The sequence below is a fragment of the Suncus etruscus genome, chromosome 2, assembly GCF_024139225.1.
Source record: "Suncus etruscus isolate mSunEtr1 chromosome 2, mSunEtr1.pri.cur, whole genome shotgun sequence".
NCBI lineage: Eukaryota > Metazoa > Chordata > Mammalia > Eulipotyphla > Soricidae > Suncus > Suncus etruscus.
Window position 1 is genome coordinate 10,423,960 of NC_064849.1, and position 23,528 is coordinate 10,447,487.

Consider the following 23,528-nt stretch of genomic DNA (forward strand, 5'->3'; position numbering starts at 1 on the left):
CCTCTAAAAGTATACAAAGAAATTCATTATAGGGTTCTTGTGGTCCTTAGCGGACTTGAGTTATAAGGGTGATAATTTGTCCTCCTTTTGGCAGCGCTCTTCAAGCTTGTGTGGCCGCTGCATATGTTTGAACTAAGACAGCAGAGGGAAGATTTTGTTGATTAGTTGGTGTTTTAAAGTCTCCTCTGCCTGTTAGTTGGGCATATAGTAAATCAGCTGCTTGAGGGTCTCTATTGCCTTCCTCAGCCATTCTTTTACAGATGTTGGCAAAAGAAGTTTCCCACAAAAGGTTATTAGAAGGGGAGAGGGTGGCTTTAGCAATTTCTCTCCATTCATGTGGGAGCAGTTCTCCCTCCCTCCCTGACCGCATCAAGGCAGGACAAAGTGAAAGGAGCTTGGATGCCATAAGTTCGTACAGCATGAAAGAGAATTGCTCTCATTATGGGTCTGTTATCTGGGTTTGGGGAGTTAGCCGCTTTGGCTTCCCCAGCCGCATTGCCTGCAGCACCAGCGGCTTGTTGGCCGAGGCGTCTAGCAGCCCGGGCTTGTTGGTCCGGAGGCGCAGCAGTGCCAGCGTCCCCAACAGCAGCCTGTTCACCTGGGGGGACTGGTACCTGGGAAGCAAAGATTGGGAATTGGAGCTTACAACCCTCTAGGCCAGCTTGAAGCTGGGAGACTTGAAATTCTAGTATTTTGATTGTTTCTAGTTTTTGCAGGCAATCCTCCAACTCCTTTTTTTTTTTTTGATCTAGGTCTATAAGGGGCTGCCCTAGCAGGGTACTGCCTGTGATCATAGGAGGCAGCTTCATCCTCCAATATTTAAACATCTTGAGGATCAAGAGTTTCATCTGCCACAGGAGCATTAGCAAGGATAGGATAAAAACCTTTAGAGGGATGTATGGGACTTGAGCAGTCATTTAACAAAAGATTGCCTGGGCGATCGGCAAGGCTGCTTGCTCTGGATTGACTGTGAGAGGCAGCATCAATATGCGCTTCAACTTTCTTAAGGATTTCCTTTTTTAAAGGGATCAGAATCTGCATCAGTGATTATTTGTTCTAAAATATTTCAATAGAACTGCATGACCTTCTTATCCTTCTCTTTTCCATATTTTTCAAAATATTCTGCTAATTCTTTACCAAAATTTTATGAGATCTTTCTTTTTGATTTTAACATTTCTTTCAGCCAGTGCCTTTTTAATGTTTTTTACAAAGGTTTCCTCTTTACTTATAGTGGTCCCCATCTTTAAAGGGACTATATATATCTTTATTTATAGTGGTTCCCATTTTTCTGGGACTATGGAACAGTGGCTTTAGTAGCTACTATTAGGCTAACCTATCTGCACCCTGCCCAAATTTGGGTCTTACCGGTGTCTTATGATCAGGCTCTCAAGACACGCTTCGTGATGCCGTCCGGTCGGTGGTCCGTGTCTCGTGCCCCGCATTTGGGCGCCACTTACGACCCCCTAGGACCCTGCCCGCAGGGTGGACTGAGGATCATGAAGTAATTTGTGGGTCATGAGCGGGATCCGACCTAAAAAGGAGGAAAGAGGCTGAGAAAGAAATGCGCTCAAGTCAAGCCTGCTGATCAAGAGCTAAGGTTTATTGAAAGGGGACTAGTTTTTATAGATGAGCAAAATACAGAAGTAACAGTCAGTACTTTTTCATGGCATCTATAGAAAAATAGGGGGGTCATGCAGGATAGACTTTCCAGTTTTACAGCATACCCTTATATCATACAGACATTCTTTCACAATGGTAGCTTAACAGGATGTGATCTTATCTTATCAACTCCAGCGGTTTACTGGGACATCTGACTTGTTTGGTTAACATTTCTTTTAGGTCCAGAGGGTAAATGCCACAATGGCACCTGGCCACCTGTCACGTACACAGGCCTTATGTTTCAGGCATCAGAGACTCCATTTTGCTCTCTAGCTCTAATAGCCTCCAACACAACATAATACACAACATCAACAACAAGAAAAATAAAAATCACATGATCATATCAATAGACACAGAGAAAGCATTTGATAAGGTCCAACACCCATTCTTGATCAAAACTCTCAGGAAGATGGGAATGGAAGGAACCTTTCTCAATATAGTTAAGGCCATCTACCACAAGCCAGAGGCAAATATTGTCCTCAATGGAGAAAAACTGAAAGCCTTTCCTCTACATTCTGGCACAAGACAAGGCTGTCCTCTCTCACCACTCCTATTCAACGTCACACTGGAAGTACTTGCTATAGTGATTAGGCAAGAAAAAGATATCAAGGGAATCCAGATAGGAAAGGAAGAAGTCAAGCTCTCCCTGTTTGCAGATGACATGATACTCTACCTAGAAAACCCTTAAGTCTCTACGAAAAAGCTTCTAGAAACAATAGACTCATATAGCAAGGTGGCAGGCTACAAAATTAACACACAAAAATCAATGGCCTTTCTATACATCAATAGTAATAAGGAAGAAATGAACAGTAAGAAAACAACCCCATTCACAATAGTGCCACACAAACTCAAATATCTTGGAATCAACTTGACTAAAAATGTGAAGGACCTATACAAAGAAAACTAAAACTCTGCTCCAAGAAATAAGAGGACACGCAGAAATGGAAGCACATACCCTGCTCATGGATTGGCAGGATTAACATCAAAATGGCAATACTCCCCAAAGCATTGTACAGATTTAATGTGATCCCTCTAAAGATACCCATGACATTCTTCAAAGAAGTGGATCAGGCACTTTTGAAATTCATTTGGAACAATAAACACCCTAGAATAGCTAAAGCAATCATTGGGAAAACAGAATATGGGAGGAATTACTTTCCCCAACTTTAAATTTTACTACAAAGCAATAGTTATGAAAACAGCATGGTATTGGAATAAAGACAGGCCCTCAGATCAGTGGAATAGGCTTGAATACTCAGAGAATGTTCCCCAGACATACATTCACCTAATTTTTGATAAAGGAGCAAGAAATACTAAATGGACCAATGAAAGCCTCTTCAACAAGTGGTGTTGGCACAACTGGCTAGCCACTTACAAAAATTAAACTTAGACCCCCAGCTAACATCATGTACGAAGGTTAAATCCAAATGGATGAAAGACCTCGATATCAGACCCAAAACCATAAGATAAATAGAACAACACGTAGGTAAAACACTCCAGGACATTGAGACTAAAGGCATCTTCAAAGAGGAAACTGCACTCTCCAAGCAAGTGAAAGCAGAGATTAACAGATGGGAATATATTAAACTAAGAAGCTTCTGCACCTCAAAAGAAATTGCACCCAGGATACAAGAGACCCCCACTGAGTGGGAGAAACTATTCACCCAATACCCATCAAAGAGCTAATCTCCAAAATATACAAGGCACTGACAGAAATTTACAAGAAAAAAAAAATCTAATCCCATCAAAAATTGGGGAGAAGAAATGGACAGACACTTTGACAAAGAAGAAATACAAATGGCTAAAAGACACATGAAAAAATTCTCCACATCACTAATCATCAGGGAGATACACATCAAAACAACTATGAGGTACCACCTCACACCCCAGAGATTGGCACACATCACAAAGAATGGGAACAAGCAGTGTTGGCGGGGATGTGGAGAGAAAGGAACTCTTATCCACTGCTGGTGGGAATGCCGTCTAGTTCAACCTTTATGGAAAGCGATATGGAGATTCCTCCAAAAACTGAAATCGAGCTCCCATACGACCCAGCTATACCACTCCTAGGAATATACCCTAGGAACACAAAAATTAAATACAACAATCCCTTCCTTACACCTATATTCATTGCAGCACTATTTACCATAGCAAGACTCTGTAAACAACCAAGATGCCCTTCAACAGACGAGTGGCTAAAGAAACTGGTACATATTCAAAATGGAATATTATGCAGCCATCAGGAGAGATGAAGTCATGAAATTTTCCTATACATGGATGTACATGGAATCTATTATATTGAGTGGAATAAGTCAAAGAGAGAAAGATGCAGAATGGTCACACTCATCTATGGGTTTTAAGAAAAATGAAAGACATTCTTGCAATAATAACTTTCAGACACAAAAGAAAAAAGAGCTGGAAGTTACAGCTCACCTCATGAAGCTCACCACAAACAGGGATGAGTTTAGTTAGAGAAATAACTATGTTTTGAACTATCCTAATAAAGAGAATGTACGAGGAAAATAGAAACCTGTCTAGAGTACAGGCGCGGGTAGGGTGGGGAGGAGGTAGATTTGGGACATTGGTGATGGGAATGTTGCACTGGTGATGGGTGGTGTTCTTTACTTGACTGAAACCCAAATACAATCATGTATGTAATAAAGTTGTTTAAATAAAAAAAAATAAAATTGGTTTCAAGATCTTTAATAAGTACCATAAGGACAATTTGGTTCTGCTAGGTTAAAGAATGTTTAGTAATTTAGTTCCAAAATGGCAGCAGGCAGTTTCTTGTTTCCATCCTAGGACTTTAGTGTTGGGTTCTAGGCTGCTAACTTGGGAAGCTGGTCTTTCCAAGGAAGAGACTGAAACATCGAACCAACAATGTCCCTCTTTGGTACTCTGAGCTGGGTGCAAATGGCTGCCTGTTGTGGGTTCCTGGGTTTCAAACATTTTGTAAAGCCCACATGGTTGGCTTCGCTTCTGTTCTGAACAAAAAGACATCATTTTATAAAGGCCACATGGTGTAATTCACCTGCTAGGTTTCCTTAAGCCTATTTCCATTAACACCGTCCCAAGCAGTAAGAAGGTACCCCTAGACAATAGCCAATCATTTTAAAGATCAGAAGAAAGCTAGAACCTCCCTATATACCTTCCCTATATAATCTTTATGATGTAGGCAGGGTTTGTTTCTTGTGAGAGAGAACCCTGACCTGGTTAGTTAGGCAGACAAATTAAAGTTTTGTTCAGCTTTACTCAAGTTGTGTGGTTTCATCCTTTGATTTCGGACCCAAACAGAATGTATGTTTGTCCCTATACAAGCATAAGCACATATGCAAATATTGTACATAAACAGGGAAATACAAAAACAACACAAGAAATATATGTGCAAGCAGAAAAATACATATATAAGCAGAGAAATAAAACACCAAAGGGTTAAATTGAAGCCTGAGACCACAGCTCTTACCTAGATAATCCTGAAATGATAAGCTATTGATTTCTGTTGCTTAGAGAATAGAAGAGTGAAATAATCATTTGTATTTTTTTTATGTAGGTAAGGGTAAAAGTCTGAGGAGTGTTTACAAAGGCCCATTTAGTAACTTGAATGAAAAGATGTTGGTTATAGAACATTGTAAGAAGTGTTTCTAGTATTAAACTTCACTTGGTTATTTTGGATCAGCTCTTGTGAGATGATTAACCTATAGATTAATTTTACCTGCCTAGTTCTCAATAATTAAGCCAGTAGATTCTTATCATAAAACTGATCATTATCTCCTCTAGAGAGGAGATAATACTGGTATTATTATACAGAGGATAGTATTGGTATTATTATACAGAGGATAATACTGATAATACTATAACGTAGTAAATAGATTGATAAATTAACCTTGAAACACAATGCAGAAGCTTGATTATTGTTAGCCAAAAGAAGAACACAATTGGCCCGGAGAGATAGCACAGCGGTGTTTGCCTTGCAAGCAGCCGATCCAGGACCTAAGGTGGTTGGTTCAAATCCCGGTGTCCCATATGGTCCCCCGTGCCTGCCAGGAGCTATTTCTGAGCAGACAGCCAGGAGTAACAACCCCTGAGCACCGCCGGGTGTGACCCAAAAACCAAAAAAAAAAAAAAAAGAACACAATTAAATTTCACTGGGAAGATTTCATAAAGTATGTCAGTTAAAGCACTGTATACATAGTGGATCTAAGATTTTTTTACTGCCTGTTATTTTCAGAGTCAACCAGCCCTGCTACTTTCCATTGAAGCCCCTGCCTATCCATCCCCCTTTGTTCACATCCGCTGTACCGCTCCAGCTCCTTCTGCTCACATTTACACTGTCCTCTCCTTCCATTTTCTCCTACCATCCCTCTCACCTTCATTCTTCCTTGTGTCCCCCTTCCTCTCATTGTTTCTACAGTGCCACCTGGACACTAAGGGAATTTGCAGAGTCCCCCTTTAGAAAGGTGGGTGTAAAAGTCTGTGGTGGGAACAAAGACCAGACTCTCAGAAGTAAGGTTGAATCTCACTCTGTTTATTGAATGTTACTGCAGGATATTTAAGCTAGATTTTTTTATTTTTGACAAACCATTATGATTTCTGCGGTGTGTGAAAGCTCATGTTTGTTTTTCTGTAAATGTAAAGCTTATACTTGAGAGCAAAAGCTTATCTGTACATTCTGTTTGATCTACAATTTTTTCTGACAATTTGCAGGCCTTTTATTGAGCGTTACATCATCCCTATACATCTTCTTAAAAGATAAACTTTAATTAGGGGACAAAAGAGAGTTTCTACTTGAAGCAGAAGCTTTCCTGAAATCAAAAGGACAGGCTTTCTTCCATTAACAGTTCAAAGTTCTACTCCCAGGCTAAACCCCTGGTGTCAATTCCAATGTAAATTAAAAGATTAGCAAGTTACCTGGTGTGTCTCTGAACATTCCTTTCATCTGAGGGAATAGGGTTTAAAGGCACAGGACATCCTTTCTACAGTATGCTATTTCAAAGTTTCCTTACTTTTTTTTTTTTGGTTTTTGGGCCACACCCGGTGTTGCTCAGGGGTTACTCCTGGCTGTCTGCTCAGAAATAGTTCCTGGCAGGCACAGGGGACCATATGGGACACCGGGATTCGAACCAACCACCTTTGGTCCAGGATCGGCTGCTTGCAAGGCAAACGCTGCTGTGCTATCTCTCCAGGCCCTCCTTACATTTTTCTGATGCTAGTAAATCAAGGCCGCATTTGACTGTACTAATTCTTTCATCTTAGCAACAGCAGAAAGGAGATGCATATTTAGACCAGAAAATCCGCACGACTATCAGTAGGCTATATTGAATTATGCCAGAGCTCTGTCAGGGAAGTGGGTCTTCCTTGAGGACCTGTCTCAGCCATGCCATCCATTATCACTGCCTCTGTCACAGGGGCTACCTACCTTGTGCCTTCTCAACAGGATTGCTAATTTTTAGCTTCCTCTAAACTGGGGCTGTGGCACTACAGTTCACAATTAGACCTAATTCCCTCCAGGAAATAGATTTTAGTAGTCAAAAGTCCTAGAACCTAGAGATTCTCAAATGTACAGCCTCCTGCCCCCTTTACAGATGGTAAAAAAAAAAAAAAAAAATTATATATATATATATATATCCCCCAAGAAATCTACATTTAAGCAAATAAGCAGAAAACAGTCCCTTTTGCACCTCCAAGGCTACTCTTACTACCCTGGATCATTCTGAGTGATTTTTTTTTTTTTTTTTAGTTTGAATTTCCAGGATTTGTACATATCACATTGTGCTCACCCAGTTGAAATCAACGTATCCTTACTGGCCCTAGAAAGCAGAATCATCCCAGGAGATTGCTCCACATAGACTCCTGTTCCATGTGTAACTGCCTGTAGTTCTTAGCTGCATAGTGACACTGTTTTCTCGGGTGAGGGTGGAGGGGTATTTGTACCATGAAAGGAAAATTCTGTTTAATGCCTTTGGTTTTTGAACTGGAATCAAAAGTATATCTTGATATATTTACAGTGTTTTAAAAAAATAGTTTTAGTTTATACTTATATCTAAGGTGTAAAACTTAGAATATTAATTATTGCAGCTTGACTTTATTTCTCAAACCTTGTGTTCACAGAAAATCTAGTGTCTGCCATGGAGTCATTTGCAGAAACTGCTTCAAGTTCAAAAGAGACCAGCCTGTTGTCTCTCAATACAACCCAGGTAATGCTTTTGAACTCCTCTGTACAGGAGAGTCTTTCACTCAGACTGAACTTAAGTCCCCTATGTTCAGGTGCAAGTCATGTAAGTTGCAGGTCGCATTTTAGCTTGGAAAGCCCTTGAGTGCTATTGACACAATTAAAATACAGATACCCTTCGCTTAACTACCTACCTGTTTAGCAACTGCTCATACTTAGAACCATCTCTTCACCGTTACGACCGCTCACACTTATGACCATCTCACCGACGGTACATGCTAGAACGTGGTAGCGGCCCTGCATCTCAACGTCATTCATGGCTGATGTACACCATTCTGAGGTCCGTCCGGTACTGCTGTTTTCCTGGTCAGTATTCATATTTCAGCAGCAAATTATTTTTTTGCCATGCAAAGAAAAAACTTTATAAACAGCTATACTGTACTGTATGTACAGTACAACTATACTGTATACAGCCCAGGATCTCTCTCAGGCCCACACAATACAGCACAGTAGTGTGACAATATACAATACAGATATAGTACATTACAGTATGTACAGTGCAGTGTAACTGTTTATAAAGCTCTTTCTTCAGGTATACAAATTATATGTGATCTGGGTACCTTATTCTGTATTGTACTTTACCCCAGATGTCTCCAAAAAGGAAAAGCAAGGCTTCACCAGAAAATGCCAAGAAACAAAGGAAGACTATTGATCTTGAGAAGAAAATGAAGATCACAAAGGATTAGGAAGGTGGCAAAAAAGTCCATGAGATAGCACATGACTTGGAGCTGGCACATTCAACCATTTCAACAATCCTTAAGGATAAAAGTAGAGTAAAAGAGACAGTGAAAGCATCAACAGGCTTTAAAGCCATAGTAATTAGAGAGCGGAAAGGCCTAATTCATGATATGGAGAAGTTACTGACTATCTGGTTTGATGACCAGATTCAAAAAAGAATGCCATTGAGCCTTTCAGTAATTCAAGCCAAGGCACTCAATATTTTTGAGACTTTGCAAGCACGCAGTGGTGAAGTATCAACCGAAACCTTTACAGCAAGTAACGGATGGTTTCAAGGGTTTTCTCGAAGATTCAACCTGCATAATCAGAGTGTCAGTGGTGAGGCAGCAAGTGCAGATGTAGAAGCAGCAGAAAAATTTGTTGACCAACTTGATAAAATCATAGAGCAAGGTGGCTACTGTCCAGAACAGATCTTCAATGTGAAGGAAACGGGACATTTTTGGAAGAAAATACCTGAAAAATCCTATATACACAAAGAAGCTAAGACAATGCCTGGCTTTAAGGCATTTAAGGACAGGGTCACATTGTTGTTGGGAGGAAATGTTACCCGGTTTAAGTTGAAGCCTTTGCTTATCTATCGCTCTGAAAACCCACGTGCATTGAAGGGAGTTAGAACACTCTGCCTGTTTACTGCCGAGCAAATAACAAGGCATGGATGACTCAAGCTTTATTTGAGGATTGGTTCACCCACTGCTTCATACCCTCAGTGAAGCACTATTGCCAAGAAAAGGGCATTCTTTTTAAAATTATCCTCCTGCTTGATAATGCTCCATACACTCCAGGCCATCCCCAGTATCTTGATGACCTAAACCCAGATGTAAAGACAATATATCTACCTAAAAACACAACTTCAGGGGCCGGGCGGTGGCGCTGGAGGTAAGGTGCCTGCCTTACCTGCGCTAGCCTAGGAGACGGACCGCGGTTCGATCCCCCGGCGTCCCATATGGTCCCCCAAGCCAGGAGCGACTTCTGAACACATAGCCAGGAGTAACCCCTGAGCGTCACCGGGTGTGGCCCAAAAACAAAAAAAAAAACAAAAAAAAAAACACAACTTCAATTCTTCAGCCAATGGATCAGGGGGCCATAGCCACATTTAAAGCATACTATTTATGCACAACTTTTTCCAAAGCTGTAGCAGCAACAGAAAATGATGAAGCAACTCACCGTGATTTCTGGAGATCTTATATTTTAGACTGCATAAACATTGATTCCGCTTGGAAGGGAGTGACAGAAAAGTGTATGCAAGGCATATGGAAAAAATGCCTAAAACGTTTTGTGAACGATGTTGCAATTTTTGAGAAAGGTGAACATGTTGATGCCATAAATAAAACAACTATGGAACTTGCTAAAGTGCTTAATTTAGATGTTGAGGTGGAAGATATTGAGGAATTAGTGCAGTACAGGGAGGGAGAGCTAACTACCAAAGATTTAATAGAGTTGGAAGCACAGCAGAACCTGGCAAAGGAAGAAGAAAATGAAAACGTGGAAGAAGTACCAAAGAAATTTACTGTGAAGGGATTAGCTGGTGTGTTCTCAAAAGTGAATACAGCTATGTTGGAACTAGAGAGTTTGGATCTGAATGTTGAATGATTCACAAAGGTGGAAAGAAATATGAGTAAAGTTTTACAGTGCTATCGTAAGATATATGAAGAAAAAAAGAAAATGACAAAGCAGACCACTCTAAGTGGATACTTTTGGAAAGTTACACCAAGCACTACCAATGCTTCAATTTCTACTCCATCATGTCCCTTACGTGGCCTTCAGCAACTCCTAATAGCTCTGATGATGACACAGATGAAGATTTTGAAGGATTCATTGGCTAAAATGATAGCCTGAATTTTTTTTTATTTTAAATGTCATTTTTCCATCTTGTACACTCTACAGTACAGTATTGTGGTTTTTGGTGCTTTAATGTACCTACTTTATTAACTTTATGTTCTGTAATACATTGCAGTACTGTGTGGAAATTACACAACATATGCAAATTAAAACAAGTGGAAGTTTTCAGTTTGATCTTTTTATTTTACTTATTCAGAATACTGTATTGGCAAGTACTATGCATATACTGTACTACTCTATACAGTACATGCAGTTCCTCACTTAATGACCAAGTCGTTGAAACAGAATTTAGTCATTAAGCGAGGCAAACTTTCCAGAAGCTAAAAATATATGAACTTTTGGGTTCAATCCCTGGTGTCCCATATGGTCCCTCAAGCTAGGAACGATTTCTGAGCGCATAGTCACAAGTAATCCCTGAGTGTCACCGGTTGTGGCCCAAAAACAAATCAAAAAATGATTTTTTCCCCCCTATTTGGATTGTCAAGATTTCCTTGGAGCCTAGGGATAGGCCACCCTGAATTTGAAATTGCAGCCTTGACTGAAAGATCATCCAGGACAACTTTTAAAATGTTTCCATTATTGTTATGGGTCGCAATGAGAGACTCAAGAGTCCGAGACAAAACTTCAGAATTTCAATGAGTTTTATTAGCTGGCAACATTCTGGGGTCCTAAACCCCAGATATTCCTTCAGGCCCATTAAGGAGTGGAATGCACCCTCCTAGGGCAGATGTGCACTTAGATAAGCACTCCACAGTGTCCAGTGGGGGGGGGGAATGTGGTTTCAGTCACCAGGTCCCTTTCACAGTTACTTTATCAGCCCTAAAAGCCCTATTTTCAGTCCTGATCAATTATTTGAGTTCCTGTTTTTACTCCTGTGTAACAATTTCAGTGGACACTTCCTGGGCATTGCCTAACACAATCCTGGTCAGAATCCCAAGACATCCCAAAGTGTTATTTGGGAGTTTGTTTTTAAGAGAACAAAACACAAAACTCTGGTCTGGAGCCAAGATGGCTCCGTTGTGTTGACCATTACAGATATTCCAGAAGGTCTTTGTTTGGGGAGGTTTATTTGAGGGGTTGGTTTGTTTGGGGCCACTCAGGGCTCAAGAATTACTCCTGGCAGGGGACCATATGGGGCACCTGGGATCAACAGGGTCAGAGGCATGCAAGGCTAGTTAGTGCCTTAGCCATTGTACTGTCTCTAGTTTCCAGTATGTAGAAACAGAAATTCTGAAAGGCCTGTGCATAGTCTTTGGGGGAGTGGGGAAGGTGGGAGGGAGGAAAAAAGGAAGGGAGGGGGGGAGAGAAAGAGAGAGAAGAAAGAAAGAAAGAGAGAGAGAGAGAGAAAGAAAGAAAGAAAAAAGAAAGAAGAAAGAAAGAAAGAAAAGAAAGAAAGAAAAAGAAAGAAAGAAAGAAAGAAAGAAAGAAAGAAAGAAAGAAAGAAAGAAAGAAAGAGAAAAAGAAAGAAAGAAAGAGGAAGGAAGGAAAGAAGGAAGGAAGGAAGGAAGGGAGGGAGGGAGGGAGGGAGGGAGGGAGGGAGGGAGGAAGGAAGGAAGGAAGGAAGAAAGGAGAGATGGATGGATGGATGGATGGATGGATGGATGGATGGATGGATGGATGGATGGATGGATGGATGGTGGATGGGGCTGGAGAGTTGGCATAGTAGGGAAGGCATCTGCCTTGCACACAGTTAATCTTGGTTCAGATCCCAGCAGCTTATATGGTCCCCTGAGCACAACAGAATGTGACCCAAAAACCAAATACATTTTTTAAAAAAAAACCCAGCTTCTCAAGAGCAGAAATGTCCTGGAGTGCATAAGGGGACCAAGATCTGTCCAGCTACATTACAAAGGTGGCTTTGAAGAGAAGTTTTCTTGTTTTTGTTTTGTTTTGTTTTGTTTTTTTTGGGTCACACCCAGCAGCGCTCAGGGGTTTCTCCTGGCTCTACACTCAGAAATTGCTCCTGGCAGGTTCGGGGGACCATATTGGATACCTGGATTCGAACCACTGTCATTCTGCATGCAAGGCAAAAGCCCTTCTGTGATGATACAGCCCAAATGTTGGCCTTTTCTCAATGTGGTTTTTGGTTTTTAGGTTCCTGAGTCCTTCGCACACCTACCCCACCTCCCAGAACCTCTGCCACCACTGCCTGAACTGGTGGACAAGATCCGAGACACGCTGCCACCACAGAAGTCTGAGCTCCGAGTGAAACGGGTATTGAGACCCCATGGCATTGCTCTGACCTGGAACATCACCAAAATCAACCCTAAATGTGCTCCAGTGGAAAGCTACCACCTCTTTTTATGCTACGAGAACTCTAATAAAAAGTTGACCTGGAAGAAAATTGGAGAAATTAAGGCCTTACCACTCCCAATGGCCTGTACTTTATCTCAGTTTTTAGTTTCCAACAAATACTATTTTGCAATTCAATCCAAAGATATTTTTGGGCGCTATGGACCGTTCAGTGATATCAAATCTCTCCCTGGACTTTCGGAAAATCTGACATAAACATTTGCTTTGTCTTTTTTTAGAATTGTACTGTTTCTGTTTCATTTGTTTTCCCATGTTTGAGTTGTTTACAGTGTTCCTCATCACTCATTGCTGCTTTTTGAGGACCAGTTCAGATTGTGAACCCTTTGTGTAGGGACAGTCCTCCTTCTGTTGTAAGTACCTTGAATGTCATGGATTTCTGAGTATACTCTGAAACTTTATCATGGACCCTTGGCACTGAGTTGTGCTGCCTTCAATATATTAGGACTAGAAGAACATCAGCTTCTATACAGAAGACAGTTTTCTCAGTTGACGAGCAGCTTCTAGTGACCATTATGGTCACTATTGTGGTCAGTAAAGGGAAAGGAGAGACCAGCTCCTTACAGAAACTAAACCTCCTTTCCCCCGGACGCATCAGCCCAATTTAATGAAAATGTCTTCTGTTCAATTTTGCTTTTTCATCTCCCCTCCTTTAGGTGCAGGGCAGCTGTGTCAATTACTTGAGAAAATAGTCTAGAGGTTTTCCCCTCAATCTTTGTGTATTTATATATGTATAACACATATAAAAAATAAAACTAATTAAAATTGTGTGTTGTGTACACAAAATATACAATATTTCATTGAAAAGCATTGGCAAACCATTGACTCATTTGAGGAAAATGGAGTTGTCTGCCTTTGACATAATTTAATTGGCTGGTTCCCAGGGGTTGTTCTGGGTTTCTGGCTGCCATCAGCCCTGGCAAAAGAACATGACGTTAGGGGCCTGAGTGATATAGCACACTGATAGGGCATTTGCTTTACATGCAGTATGGCCAATCCGAGTTTAATCCACAGCATCCTATATAGTCCCTTGAGCACAGCCAGGAGTGATTCCTAAGTGCAGAGTCAGGAGTAACCCCTGAGCACAAACTAGGTGTGGTCCAAAGCCTCCCCCCAATAAAAAACCTAACATTAAGGCACTCTTGTTTGATATGTCCTGGGCATTGCTCTGTTTACAATGTGGCCATGATTAGTATAAGTAGCCCAAGAAACAGAACAAACATGATAAAGGAAAAGTCAGGGCTCCCACCCAGTGCCTTCTTACACTTGTGATAAAATTTAGAACCAGGGCCAGAGAGATAGCACAGCAGTAGGGCATTTGCCTTACATGCAGCCAATTCAGGGTGGATGGTGGTTTGAATCCCAGCATCCTATATGGTACCCCCATGCCTGCCAGGAGCAATCACTTAGTGCTGCTGGGTATGACCAAAAAAAAAAAAAAAACCCGAAGAGCCATGCTCCTCGTCTCTAACATATCACACCTGGCCAGAGGGCCAACAGGAATTAAGGTGCTCGCCTTGACAGCTGAACTCAGTTTACTCAACTCCAGGAGTGACCTCTAGCACTGAGCTGGGCAAGCAAGTCCTAAACACCAGCAGGTGTGGACCAAAAGCCAATAAAAAAAAAAAAGAAAGAAATTTCACCTGAGCTAAATTTAATGACCTGAGTTGTCCCCCTGAGGTCGTATCCCAGACTCAGTCATCTGGGTACCCTAACCACTACTTAAAAAAGTACTTCCATCTGGTTGAGGGCTGGGCACTGGGGGTTGGACATAGTTCACTTGCTCAGTGAAGCCCAAAGATTCATGAGTCCTGAAGAGAGAGCACAACCCAAGCGGTGTGAAATGCCTGAGGGAGGCTCCAGTCTAGAAGTGCTTGCAAGGAGCATTGGACAAGGAAGGAGGTTTGCTGATGTCTCAGTGCATTTAAGCCATGTAAGTCCTGGAGGAGCAGACCAAGGTCTTTAACTCTCAGAGACCCCAGGAATGAGCCAAAGGGAGAGAAATGATACGAAGAGGCAAATCTACAAATCTGCACCCCATTCCATGCTATGCTTCGTGCACTGTGTATGGGGAAACCTTCATTCAACCTCAAAGCAACAGAAGCAGACAGGACTGAAGGGACAGAAAAAAAGAGTGATCCCTCTAGCTGACTCGGCTGGAGAAAAGTGGAGCACCTTGTTACCCATCCCTTCTTCCCTCCCTCAGTCTCCTTTGCTTTTCACAAACAGAGTTTCTCTCATGCCCCCTCGTTTCCCTCATGCTCCACACGCTGCAGCTTGGTGCTCTGATTCGCAATCCTTCAGGACTGTGGAAGAAGCCAAAGCTGATGAGTCTCCGCTTTCTGAGGGAACCCAGTAAAGCAGAATGAGTCCGTTGGGCCAGCTGGTATGAAGGGTTTTGCAGGAGCCCCGTGACTCCTCCTGTAGGAGACCTTGAGCTTTAAACTTCAGACACTAGATTTAGGATTTTTGCTTTTCATTTTTTTTTTTTTTTTTTTTTTTGGTTTTTGGGCCACACCCTGTGACGCTCAGGGGTTACTCCTGGCTATGCGCCCAGAAGTTGCTCCTGGCTTCTTGGGGGGACCATATGGGACGCCAGGGGATCGAACCGCGGTCCGTCCTAGGCTAGCGCAGGCAAGGCAGGCACCTTACCTCCAGCGCCACCGCCCGGCCCCTGCTTTTCATTTTTGAGCTGTAGACCTTTCTCGCCTGCTAGCAAGCACCTCCAAAAGGCAAGTTCCCTCTGAAAATTGCCTCAGTGTCAGTGTTCAACTCTGTAAGTAAGACAGATTTGGGAGAACATGGGTGATGAAAATGTATTGATTTGAAACCCAATAATGAACAATGTATTTAAATTTAAAGTTTGTGTTTAAATAAAAGGGAAAGATAATAAAAATATGGGGGGGGGGGAGAAATTGGATTTATTGAGAAATGGTTTATGGAAACAACTCATGGAATCACCAGGAAGTCTTGTGACTGGAGCTTAGAAAAAAGGCAAAAAAAAAAAAAAAAGTTTGCGACAAGCCAATGTGACAGTTTGTACTAAATTTTACAACTGTGGGGCCAGAGTGGTAGCATAGTGGTAAGGCATTTGCCTTGCATGCAGCTGACTCGGGCAGACTCCAGTTCAATCTCCAGCATCCCATTAGTTCACCCAAGCCAATCAATGTGGTCAATCACACAGTCCCTGTGTTCTGCCACGTAACTGTCAGACCCTGTTCTTGGGTTTCCATGGATTTTTCATGCCACGTTGACTCACGAGGACCCGGACGCAAGGGGAGAGTTGACTGTTGCCCTTGCTGTCTGCAGACTACTGTTCCCACACTTAACCTTGCTCTGGCTTCCCCAAGGGTCAGAGCTCCAAGTGAACCAGAAAACAAGACACACATCCTTCTACCCTAAGATTGAAGGTGGCTGCCATGACTTAGCGGCATGTCCCATTGCTGATCTGGAATTACTGACAAATTTTAAATGGCAAAACCTCCATTTGGAAGCTGAATTTTATAATCAGGTTATAAAATTATATTCCCAGACCCCTTAGGGCCAGAGTAATAGCACAGCAGAAGTGCATTTGCCTTGCATGCAGCCAACCCAGGTTTGATTTCTAGCATTCTATAGAGTCCTCAGCACTATCAAGAGTAATTCCTGAGTGCAGAACCAGGAGTCAGTTCTGTGCACCACCAAATGTGCCCCCCAAAATATATATATTTCTAGACTCAAACCAGGAGGCCAGCATGAGACCAGAAATTGAAGCTATAAATCTATCAGACATGCATCCTGGGGAGACAAAGCCCTTTTCTCAAAACCTCCAGGATGGTTCACTGGTTTCTATAAGGCAAACAAGGCCCAGGCTCTGACTTAGAACCACTCAGCAAAGCCCTGAAGATCAGGTTGCAGGTCGCATCCCGATAAGTCAGCAATTCCAGTTCCCCACCTGGCTTCGAGAACCACATTCCAAGAAAGGGAATAACCAGGCAAAGGCCCATGTCACCTCACTGCTGAGGTTCAAAGGTCACTTAGCTCTTCTTTGCCAGTGGCCTGTTTCTCTCCGAATCTCCCCTAAGACCTGTAACTTTCTGGTAATTCTGTGACCAGCCTGCACACAGATCGGGTGACTGAAGAACAGCCCTGCAGGCACACCTCTAGGTGTCCCCTATATACATGCCCCTGTAGCTCCTTGCCCCCACCTCCAAATCCAGGCTCTGAATTCTCAAGTCTTTTTTTTTAACTTTTTACTTATTGATTGATTGCTTAATTGGTTTTGGGCCACACCATAGGCACTCAGGTTACTCCTGGCTTTATGTTTAGAAATCGCCCCCTGGCAGGCTGGAGGACCATATGGATGCTGGGAATTGAACCGAGTTCCCCCCAACCCCCGTCGACCGCTTCAGAGAACCCCTAAAGGGAGCCTTATGAGGAGCTGTCTCCAGCGCCCCCACAATCAAGCCAATGAATCTCCACAAAGAAATCCTTTGTTCCAGGGCATTGCCCAAAAGACCCCAGCAAATGCCCAGGCTGGAAGGTACTCGCTCCAGGGACACAGGGCCTGACTCCCCTGGACACCTTGGTTACTGGAACAAGGACTTGACAAACTTCAGTCCTAACACTGAATTGTGATGTTGATGGTCCCTTGCGTCTCCTAGGACCTCCTTTTTTCTCACTGTGGGAAATGAAGGTAATGCTGACTCCTGCTTTGGATCTGTGTAACCTTTGCTATGTCCCGGGTTAGCCGGGATGGAAGCATTCAGCAAAGCCAAAGTCAGGAATTCTTATTAGCCACACTGTGACTGCACTGCACACAAGGGGAAAGGCTAAGTGCAGCCCCAGACACAGTTCTTCCAACCCTTTTGAAGTATAGGGCACATCTTTCTAGAGCAGAGAAGCAAAACAATGTCACAATAGTAGGAAATGTGGTTACAACCGCATGGTTACATTAGCGGTTAGTCATTGGCGAAAGCCCTCTCTTTACTCTTAGTCAATCAAGATTCTTTTCAGTCTATAGAGGAAGTCCCTGTTGCTGGTCCTGAGTGATTGTCTATCCAAAGGTGACAGTTTCAATTGTCACCTTCCCAGGAAGTACCCAACTCTGGTCACAAACACAGGACATCTGACAGGTTGTCTATGGAGCTTGTTAGAAGAAAAAACAAACTGGAGCCATAGTACAGAGGGGAGGGTGATTGCGTTGCATGCAGCCAATCAGAGTTTGGTCCCCAGTATCGCATATAGTCCTCCAAGCACCACCAGGATTAAACCCTGAGCACCCTTGGATATGGCCCTCAAAACAAAAACAAATGAAAAAAAAGAATAAACAACAAAAACAATGGTCTAATAAGCCAGTATCCACAGTTAGCAGGCAGAGTGACAAGCTAAGAAAAATTAGCTGAGTGGAAGATCTCTAAAAAATAAGCCAGACAAAACTCTCAAGAATCATTGGGTGGGCAATAATGTTTCTTTTCTTGGCCAAGATTTTACATGGTTTCTTCTTCCTCCTCCTCTTCCTCCTCCCTCTCATGCTTGCTGCTCCTCTAACCTCCCTCCCTCTCAGCTCACAATTGAAAATGCCCTTCATCCTAAGTGAGACCAAGTCAGTAGAAAAAGCTTTTTCCAGGGGGAGAAGGGATGCAGAGAGGGTCACAGGAGATGGCCATGAAGAAAATTTCTCAAAAAGCCCAAGCCACCAGATGCAAAGCAATTCCCCACATCAAATAAGAAAAAGCTGCATACAAAGTCAAGCCTGCCGGTCCTTAGCACCATCCACTGGAGGAGGTAGGTGATCACTATAGGCAGTTGATTCTTAACAGACCATTTTTTAATGCATTTATTTAGTGCTCAGGGGTTACTCCCGGCTCTATACTCAGATATTAGTTCTGGCAGGCTCAGGGAACCCTATGAAATGCTAAGAATTGAACCCAGATGACGGTGTGCAAGGCAAACGCCCGACCTATTGGTCTCTATGTGATTTTTTTTGTATCCTGGCAAATTCCTCCCCATGAGTCAATCCCTCTTCCTGCCTGCCCCAACCCCACCTTGGCTAATGCCAATAAATTGAGGTAAAGTATTAATGTGAAACATTTGGGTCTCTACTAGGAAGAGATTATTAACTCACTGACACCCATTTCCTGTGGAGATCTGAGGAGCATTACTTTTCTGAGCGATTCCTCACTAGAGACAGGATCTAGTTAGAATAGGATGCACACATTATACATGGAGGTTTGGCTGAACTTTCTGGGAACTTCCTTGGATGAGCAAAAATTTCAGCTCGAGAAATGCTTATCTTGCTCTTCATACCCTACAAGACCCCCACCACCACAGGCAACTCCCTAAATTCCATTCCTTTCACTGAAAATATCCCTTGTTCTTCCTCCCTGAGTCTCCATGTGCGTGATTAGGCAACTTTTTTGTTTGGGCACCACACTTGGCAGTCCTCAGGGCTTACTCCTGGCTTTGTACTCAGGGGTCACTCCTGGCAGGCTCAAGGAAACACATGGATGCCCAGGATCAAACCCAGGTAAGCTACATGCAAGGCAAACACTCTCCCCACTGTGCTCTCTCTGACCCCCGATTAAGCAAACTTTGGTTTCAACCAGGAGATGGCCTAAAAATCTTGGCCCTCAAAAATGATGAAACACGGGCCCGGAGAGATAGCACAGCCGCGTTTGCCTTGCAAGCAGCCGATCCAGGACCAAAGGTGGTTGGTTTGAATCCCGGTGTCCCATATGGTCCCCCGTGCCTGCCAGGAGCTATTTCTGAGCAGATAGCCAGAAGTAACCCCTGAGCACCGCTGGGTGTGGCCCAAAAACCAAAAACCAAAAAAAAAAAAAAAAAAAAGATGAAACACATTCTACATGCTGGAAGAATCGAGAACTCTGGAAGGTCTGCTTCCCAGTTTGCTGATTCCATTCTAATGTGTTTGATTCTGCTCTAAGAGGTGTCTATCAGTTTTGTGTGTTTTGGGTTTGGGGGTCACACACAACAGTTCCCCAGAATTATGGGTTCTGGAGTCATTCCTGACCATGTCCCAAGGACTGTACATTAGAACAACAGTCCTGGATGGAGATGGAATGTTGGTGAGGCCTTTCTCTGCCAGCCCCGGCCACGCGCCTGCAACTCCCTCCAGCCGGCAGGTCTGAGTGTTCAGGGTAGCTGCAAGGAAAAGACAGAAATCAGGTTTCAGGAGACATGAAGCTTTATTCAAGGCCCTCGGCACCTAGGCTAACCTTTTAAGCAGCCTCTTCCAGCTGCCCTGCCATCTTAACATCTTTCTTCTCCCTCTATCCTGCCAGCTCTCACCACCTTCTTTCTTGCTGAATCTCTCGATCCTTTTTACACCCCTCAGGCAATCCTTTTGTTACCTACTAAAGACCCCTCCCAGACATGGGCAGGTCTTACCATCGGGTAAGGTTATGCAAGAAGATGGAGGTGACATGTACATACTAGTTTGGTGGAGGGGAACCCCTGTATCCTGCACCCAAAACCTGTGAGCTCTTTTGAGCTCCAGTTAATGTGTTTATAATAGTTGCTGAAATGTACGTTTCAACATATTTCCCATGTTATTGGAGAGGTGTATTTTTTCTCTTTATTATTCCTTCTTTTTTGCTTACCTTTCTCATTCCCTGCTTTCTGCTGAAATCTTTCTTTCCTTCCTTCTCTTCATTTGACAGCCATTTGGTTATTTTCCTGCTCTTTGAGTCATTTCCCTCCAGGCTCGACTCTTACTGCTTTACAACTTCGGGTTATGGAAAAAATTTCAAACGCAAAAGCAGAATAGAATCATTGCACATCGTAAACCTCAAATAAAATACAAGTCTCAGCCGAGGTTCTGTGAGGCTTGATTGGGAAAAGGCTTGTAAGCAAGAAGCGTGACAGCCACGCTGCCCACCTGTATGTACCTCAATAAAGGTCTGGGTCTATCAATCCCCAGGGTTTCCTTTGTTGGAGGATGGGGAGCAGGCTAATCAGGTAACAGAACAGAAGATGCTCCTTTCAGTGAATTCTGGGGGGACATGGGGCAGGGCATCCCTCTTCCTTGGTCGCTTACTCCCCTAAACCATGCGAACAGGCTGATTCATGAGTGGTCAAGTGGAGAGAAGACCCGGGGGGCCAGTGCTCGGACTTCGCATGTGTGAGGCCTGAGTTCAGTCCCTGGTACCCTGCCTTTTGGGGGTATGGATACCCCTGGGAGGAAATGCATGTGACTTAGGTTTCTGAGTCAGGTCTGGGATCATCTTTTTCATTATTACTCGGATGCCACCATGTCCTATTGCTCTGTATTTTATCTCTGGGGAATGGTTTGGTGCGATAACCCAGCAGTGCTCAGGAGCTACTCTGGGGCCAATGCTCAAGGATTCCTCCTGGCAGTGCTCAGGGGGACAGAGGCAGTGCCAGAGATTGAGTCATGTTTGTGTCATGCACACTGTAGCCCCTTTGCCAGCCCCAGCCCTCTGGTGAGCATGTACCAAGAGGTTGTGGGTACATCTGGGCCTTTCCCCTGGAAGCAGCTAACTGCTGAGCTATCCTGGGTGCATGCAGGGGCCTCTCTCCCCACTGGGGTTGCCTGAGAGTTGACGGGCTGGCAGTCCTTGTGGGCCTCAGCTATCTCCCTGCACCAGGATTTGTGCTGGAAAACAAAGATTCGGGTATTGGGGGCTTTGTTGTTGTTATCGTTTTAATTTTGGGGCTACACTCTGCAGTGCTCAGGTGTTACTCCTGGCTTTGTGCTCAGAAATTATTCCTGGCAGGGGCCAAAGAGATAGCACAGCAGTAGGGCATTTGCCTTAGACGCAGAAGGAAGGTTGTTCAAATCCCAGCATCCCATATGGTCCCCCGAGCCTACTAGGAGTGATTTCTGAGTGTAGAGCCAGGAGTAACCCCTGAGTGCTGTGTGACCCAAAAAACAAAAAAAAAAAAAAAAAAAAAAAAGAAAAGAAATTACTTCTGGCAGTGCTAGGAGACCATATGGGATGCTGGGATAGAACCTGGGTCAGCCACGTACATGGCATGTGCCCTCCACTGTGCTATTGCTTTGGCCCCAAGGAACCTGTTTTATGACTATCTCCCCCATATCTGGAAATGGGGGGTTTGTCATCTAATCATCATCAAGAATAAGTAAATTGATTGAATCTTTCAATCTGCTCATTTGTTGGGTGTCTGAAGCAGTAATTTTCTTTGTGTCAGCTCTAGGGATCACGGACATCATTTCTCTCTGGGAAATTGTTGCTTTTAATAAAGAAAACAATTGTTTTTTGACCAATCATAATTTTTGGGTCATAATAATCTATATTTTTCTTTTTTTGTTTTGTTTTTGTTTTTGTTTTCGGGCCACACTCCTGGCTGTCTGCTCAGAAATAGCTCCTGGCAGGCACGGGGGACCATATGGGACACCGGGATTCAAACCAACCACCTTTGGTCCTGGATCGGCTGCTTGCAAGGCAAATGCCACTGTGCTATCTCTCCGGGCCCAATCTATATTTTTCATTGTTGTGCTACTTCAAGTACAAGTGTACAGCCAGATGTCCAGGGCTCTGCGATGTGATGATATTCAACAATGTCATGGATTTCTCACCAGCAAAATGGGAATGAAGAATTGGGGGAAATGACCAGCAGGAGAGAGCAGCGCCTTTTTGACACTTTTTGTTTGTTTGTTTTGTTTTTTTGTTTTTGTTTTTGGGTCACACTCAACGATGCACTGAGAATTCCCTCCTGGCAGCCTCAGGGGACCAGTCGGAATTCGAACCATCTTAGGTCCAGAATCGGCTGCATGCAAGGCCAACGCCCTACTGCTGTGCTATCTCTCTGGCCCCAGAAAACAATTGTTTTTGTTTGTTTTTTGTTTTGATTTGTTTTTTTGGGTCACACCAGGCAACATCCAGGCTCTATGCTCAGAAATCGTCCCTGGCAGGCTTGGGGGACCACATGGGATGCCAGAATTCGAACCACTGTCCTTCTGCCTGCCAGGCCAATGCCCTACCTCCATGCTATCTCTCCAGTCCCAATGCAAAATCTTTTTTTGGTTTTTGAGTCCCACCCGGCAGCACTCAAGGGTTCCTCCTGGCTTTTCTATGCTCAGAAATCACTCCTGGCAGGCTCAGGGGACTCTATGGGATGCCGGGATTTGAACCACTGTCCTTCTGAATGCAAGGCAAATGCACTACCTCCATGCTATCTCTCCGGGCCCTTTTTGACACATTTCTGACATTGAAATTCAAATTTAGTTGATTCGTAGGAGTCTGATACCATCCTTTCTAGTGAGGAGATCAAGAGATTGTCACAATCACCCTGGGAATATGAGGCCCACAAAGTAAGTCTTATCATCTCTGTAGGGCCAGATGTTTTTCTCCAGAACCTCCACATTAAAGCTCCACTCTTTTTTTTTATTGTATTGTATTTTTTGTGCTACAGGGACCAAACCCAGCATCTCACACATGCCAAGAAAGTGCTTTACCCCTGAGTTACATTTCTGGCCCTGATTTTGATTTTTAATTTTTGGGGGGAAGGCATACCTGGTATGCCCAGAGGTTACTCCTGGGTCTGCACTCAGGAACAACTGGCAGTGCTCAGTGGACCCTATGGGATGCCAGACATCGAACTGGGTTGGTCACATGCAAGGCAAGAGCTCTTCTGCTGGACAATCAGTCCAGCCCAACAATGGTTTTACTTTATTGTTTTGGGTGTGGAGAAGGGGTGCAGAGCTGGGGTTGGCATCACATATGCCGGCGTTTTTCAATCACTGTGCCACAGCACACTAGTGTGCCGT

General features: G+C 43.5%; 1 protein-coding gene across 1 annotated transcript in view; it reads left to right on the top strand.

Moving 5' to 3' along the window:
* Window positions 1–12,990, top strand: part of ATF7IP2 (activating transcription factor 7 interacting protein 2) — a 55,489-nt gene extending 42,499 nt beyond the window's left edge. The window contains exons 8-9 of the mRNA XM_049768884.1: window positions 7,768–7,853; window positions 12,560–12,990. Of these exons, the coding sequence (XP_049624841.1) occupies window positions 7,768–7,853; window positions 12,560–12,973 (500 nt within the window). The 3' untranslated portion in view covers window positions 12,974–12,990. The remainder of the gene's footprint in view (window positions 1–7,767; window positions 7,854–12,559) is intronic.
* The last annotated feature ends 10,538 nt before the right edge of the window (window positions 12,991–23,528 follow it).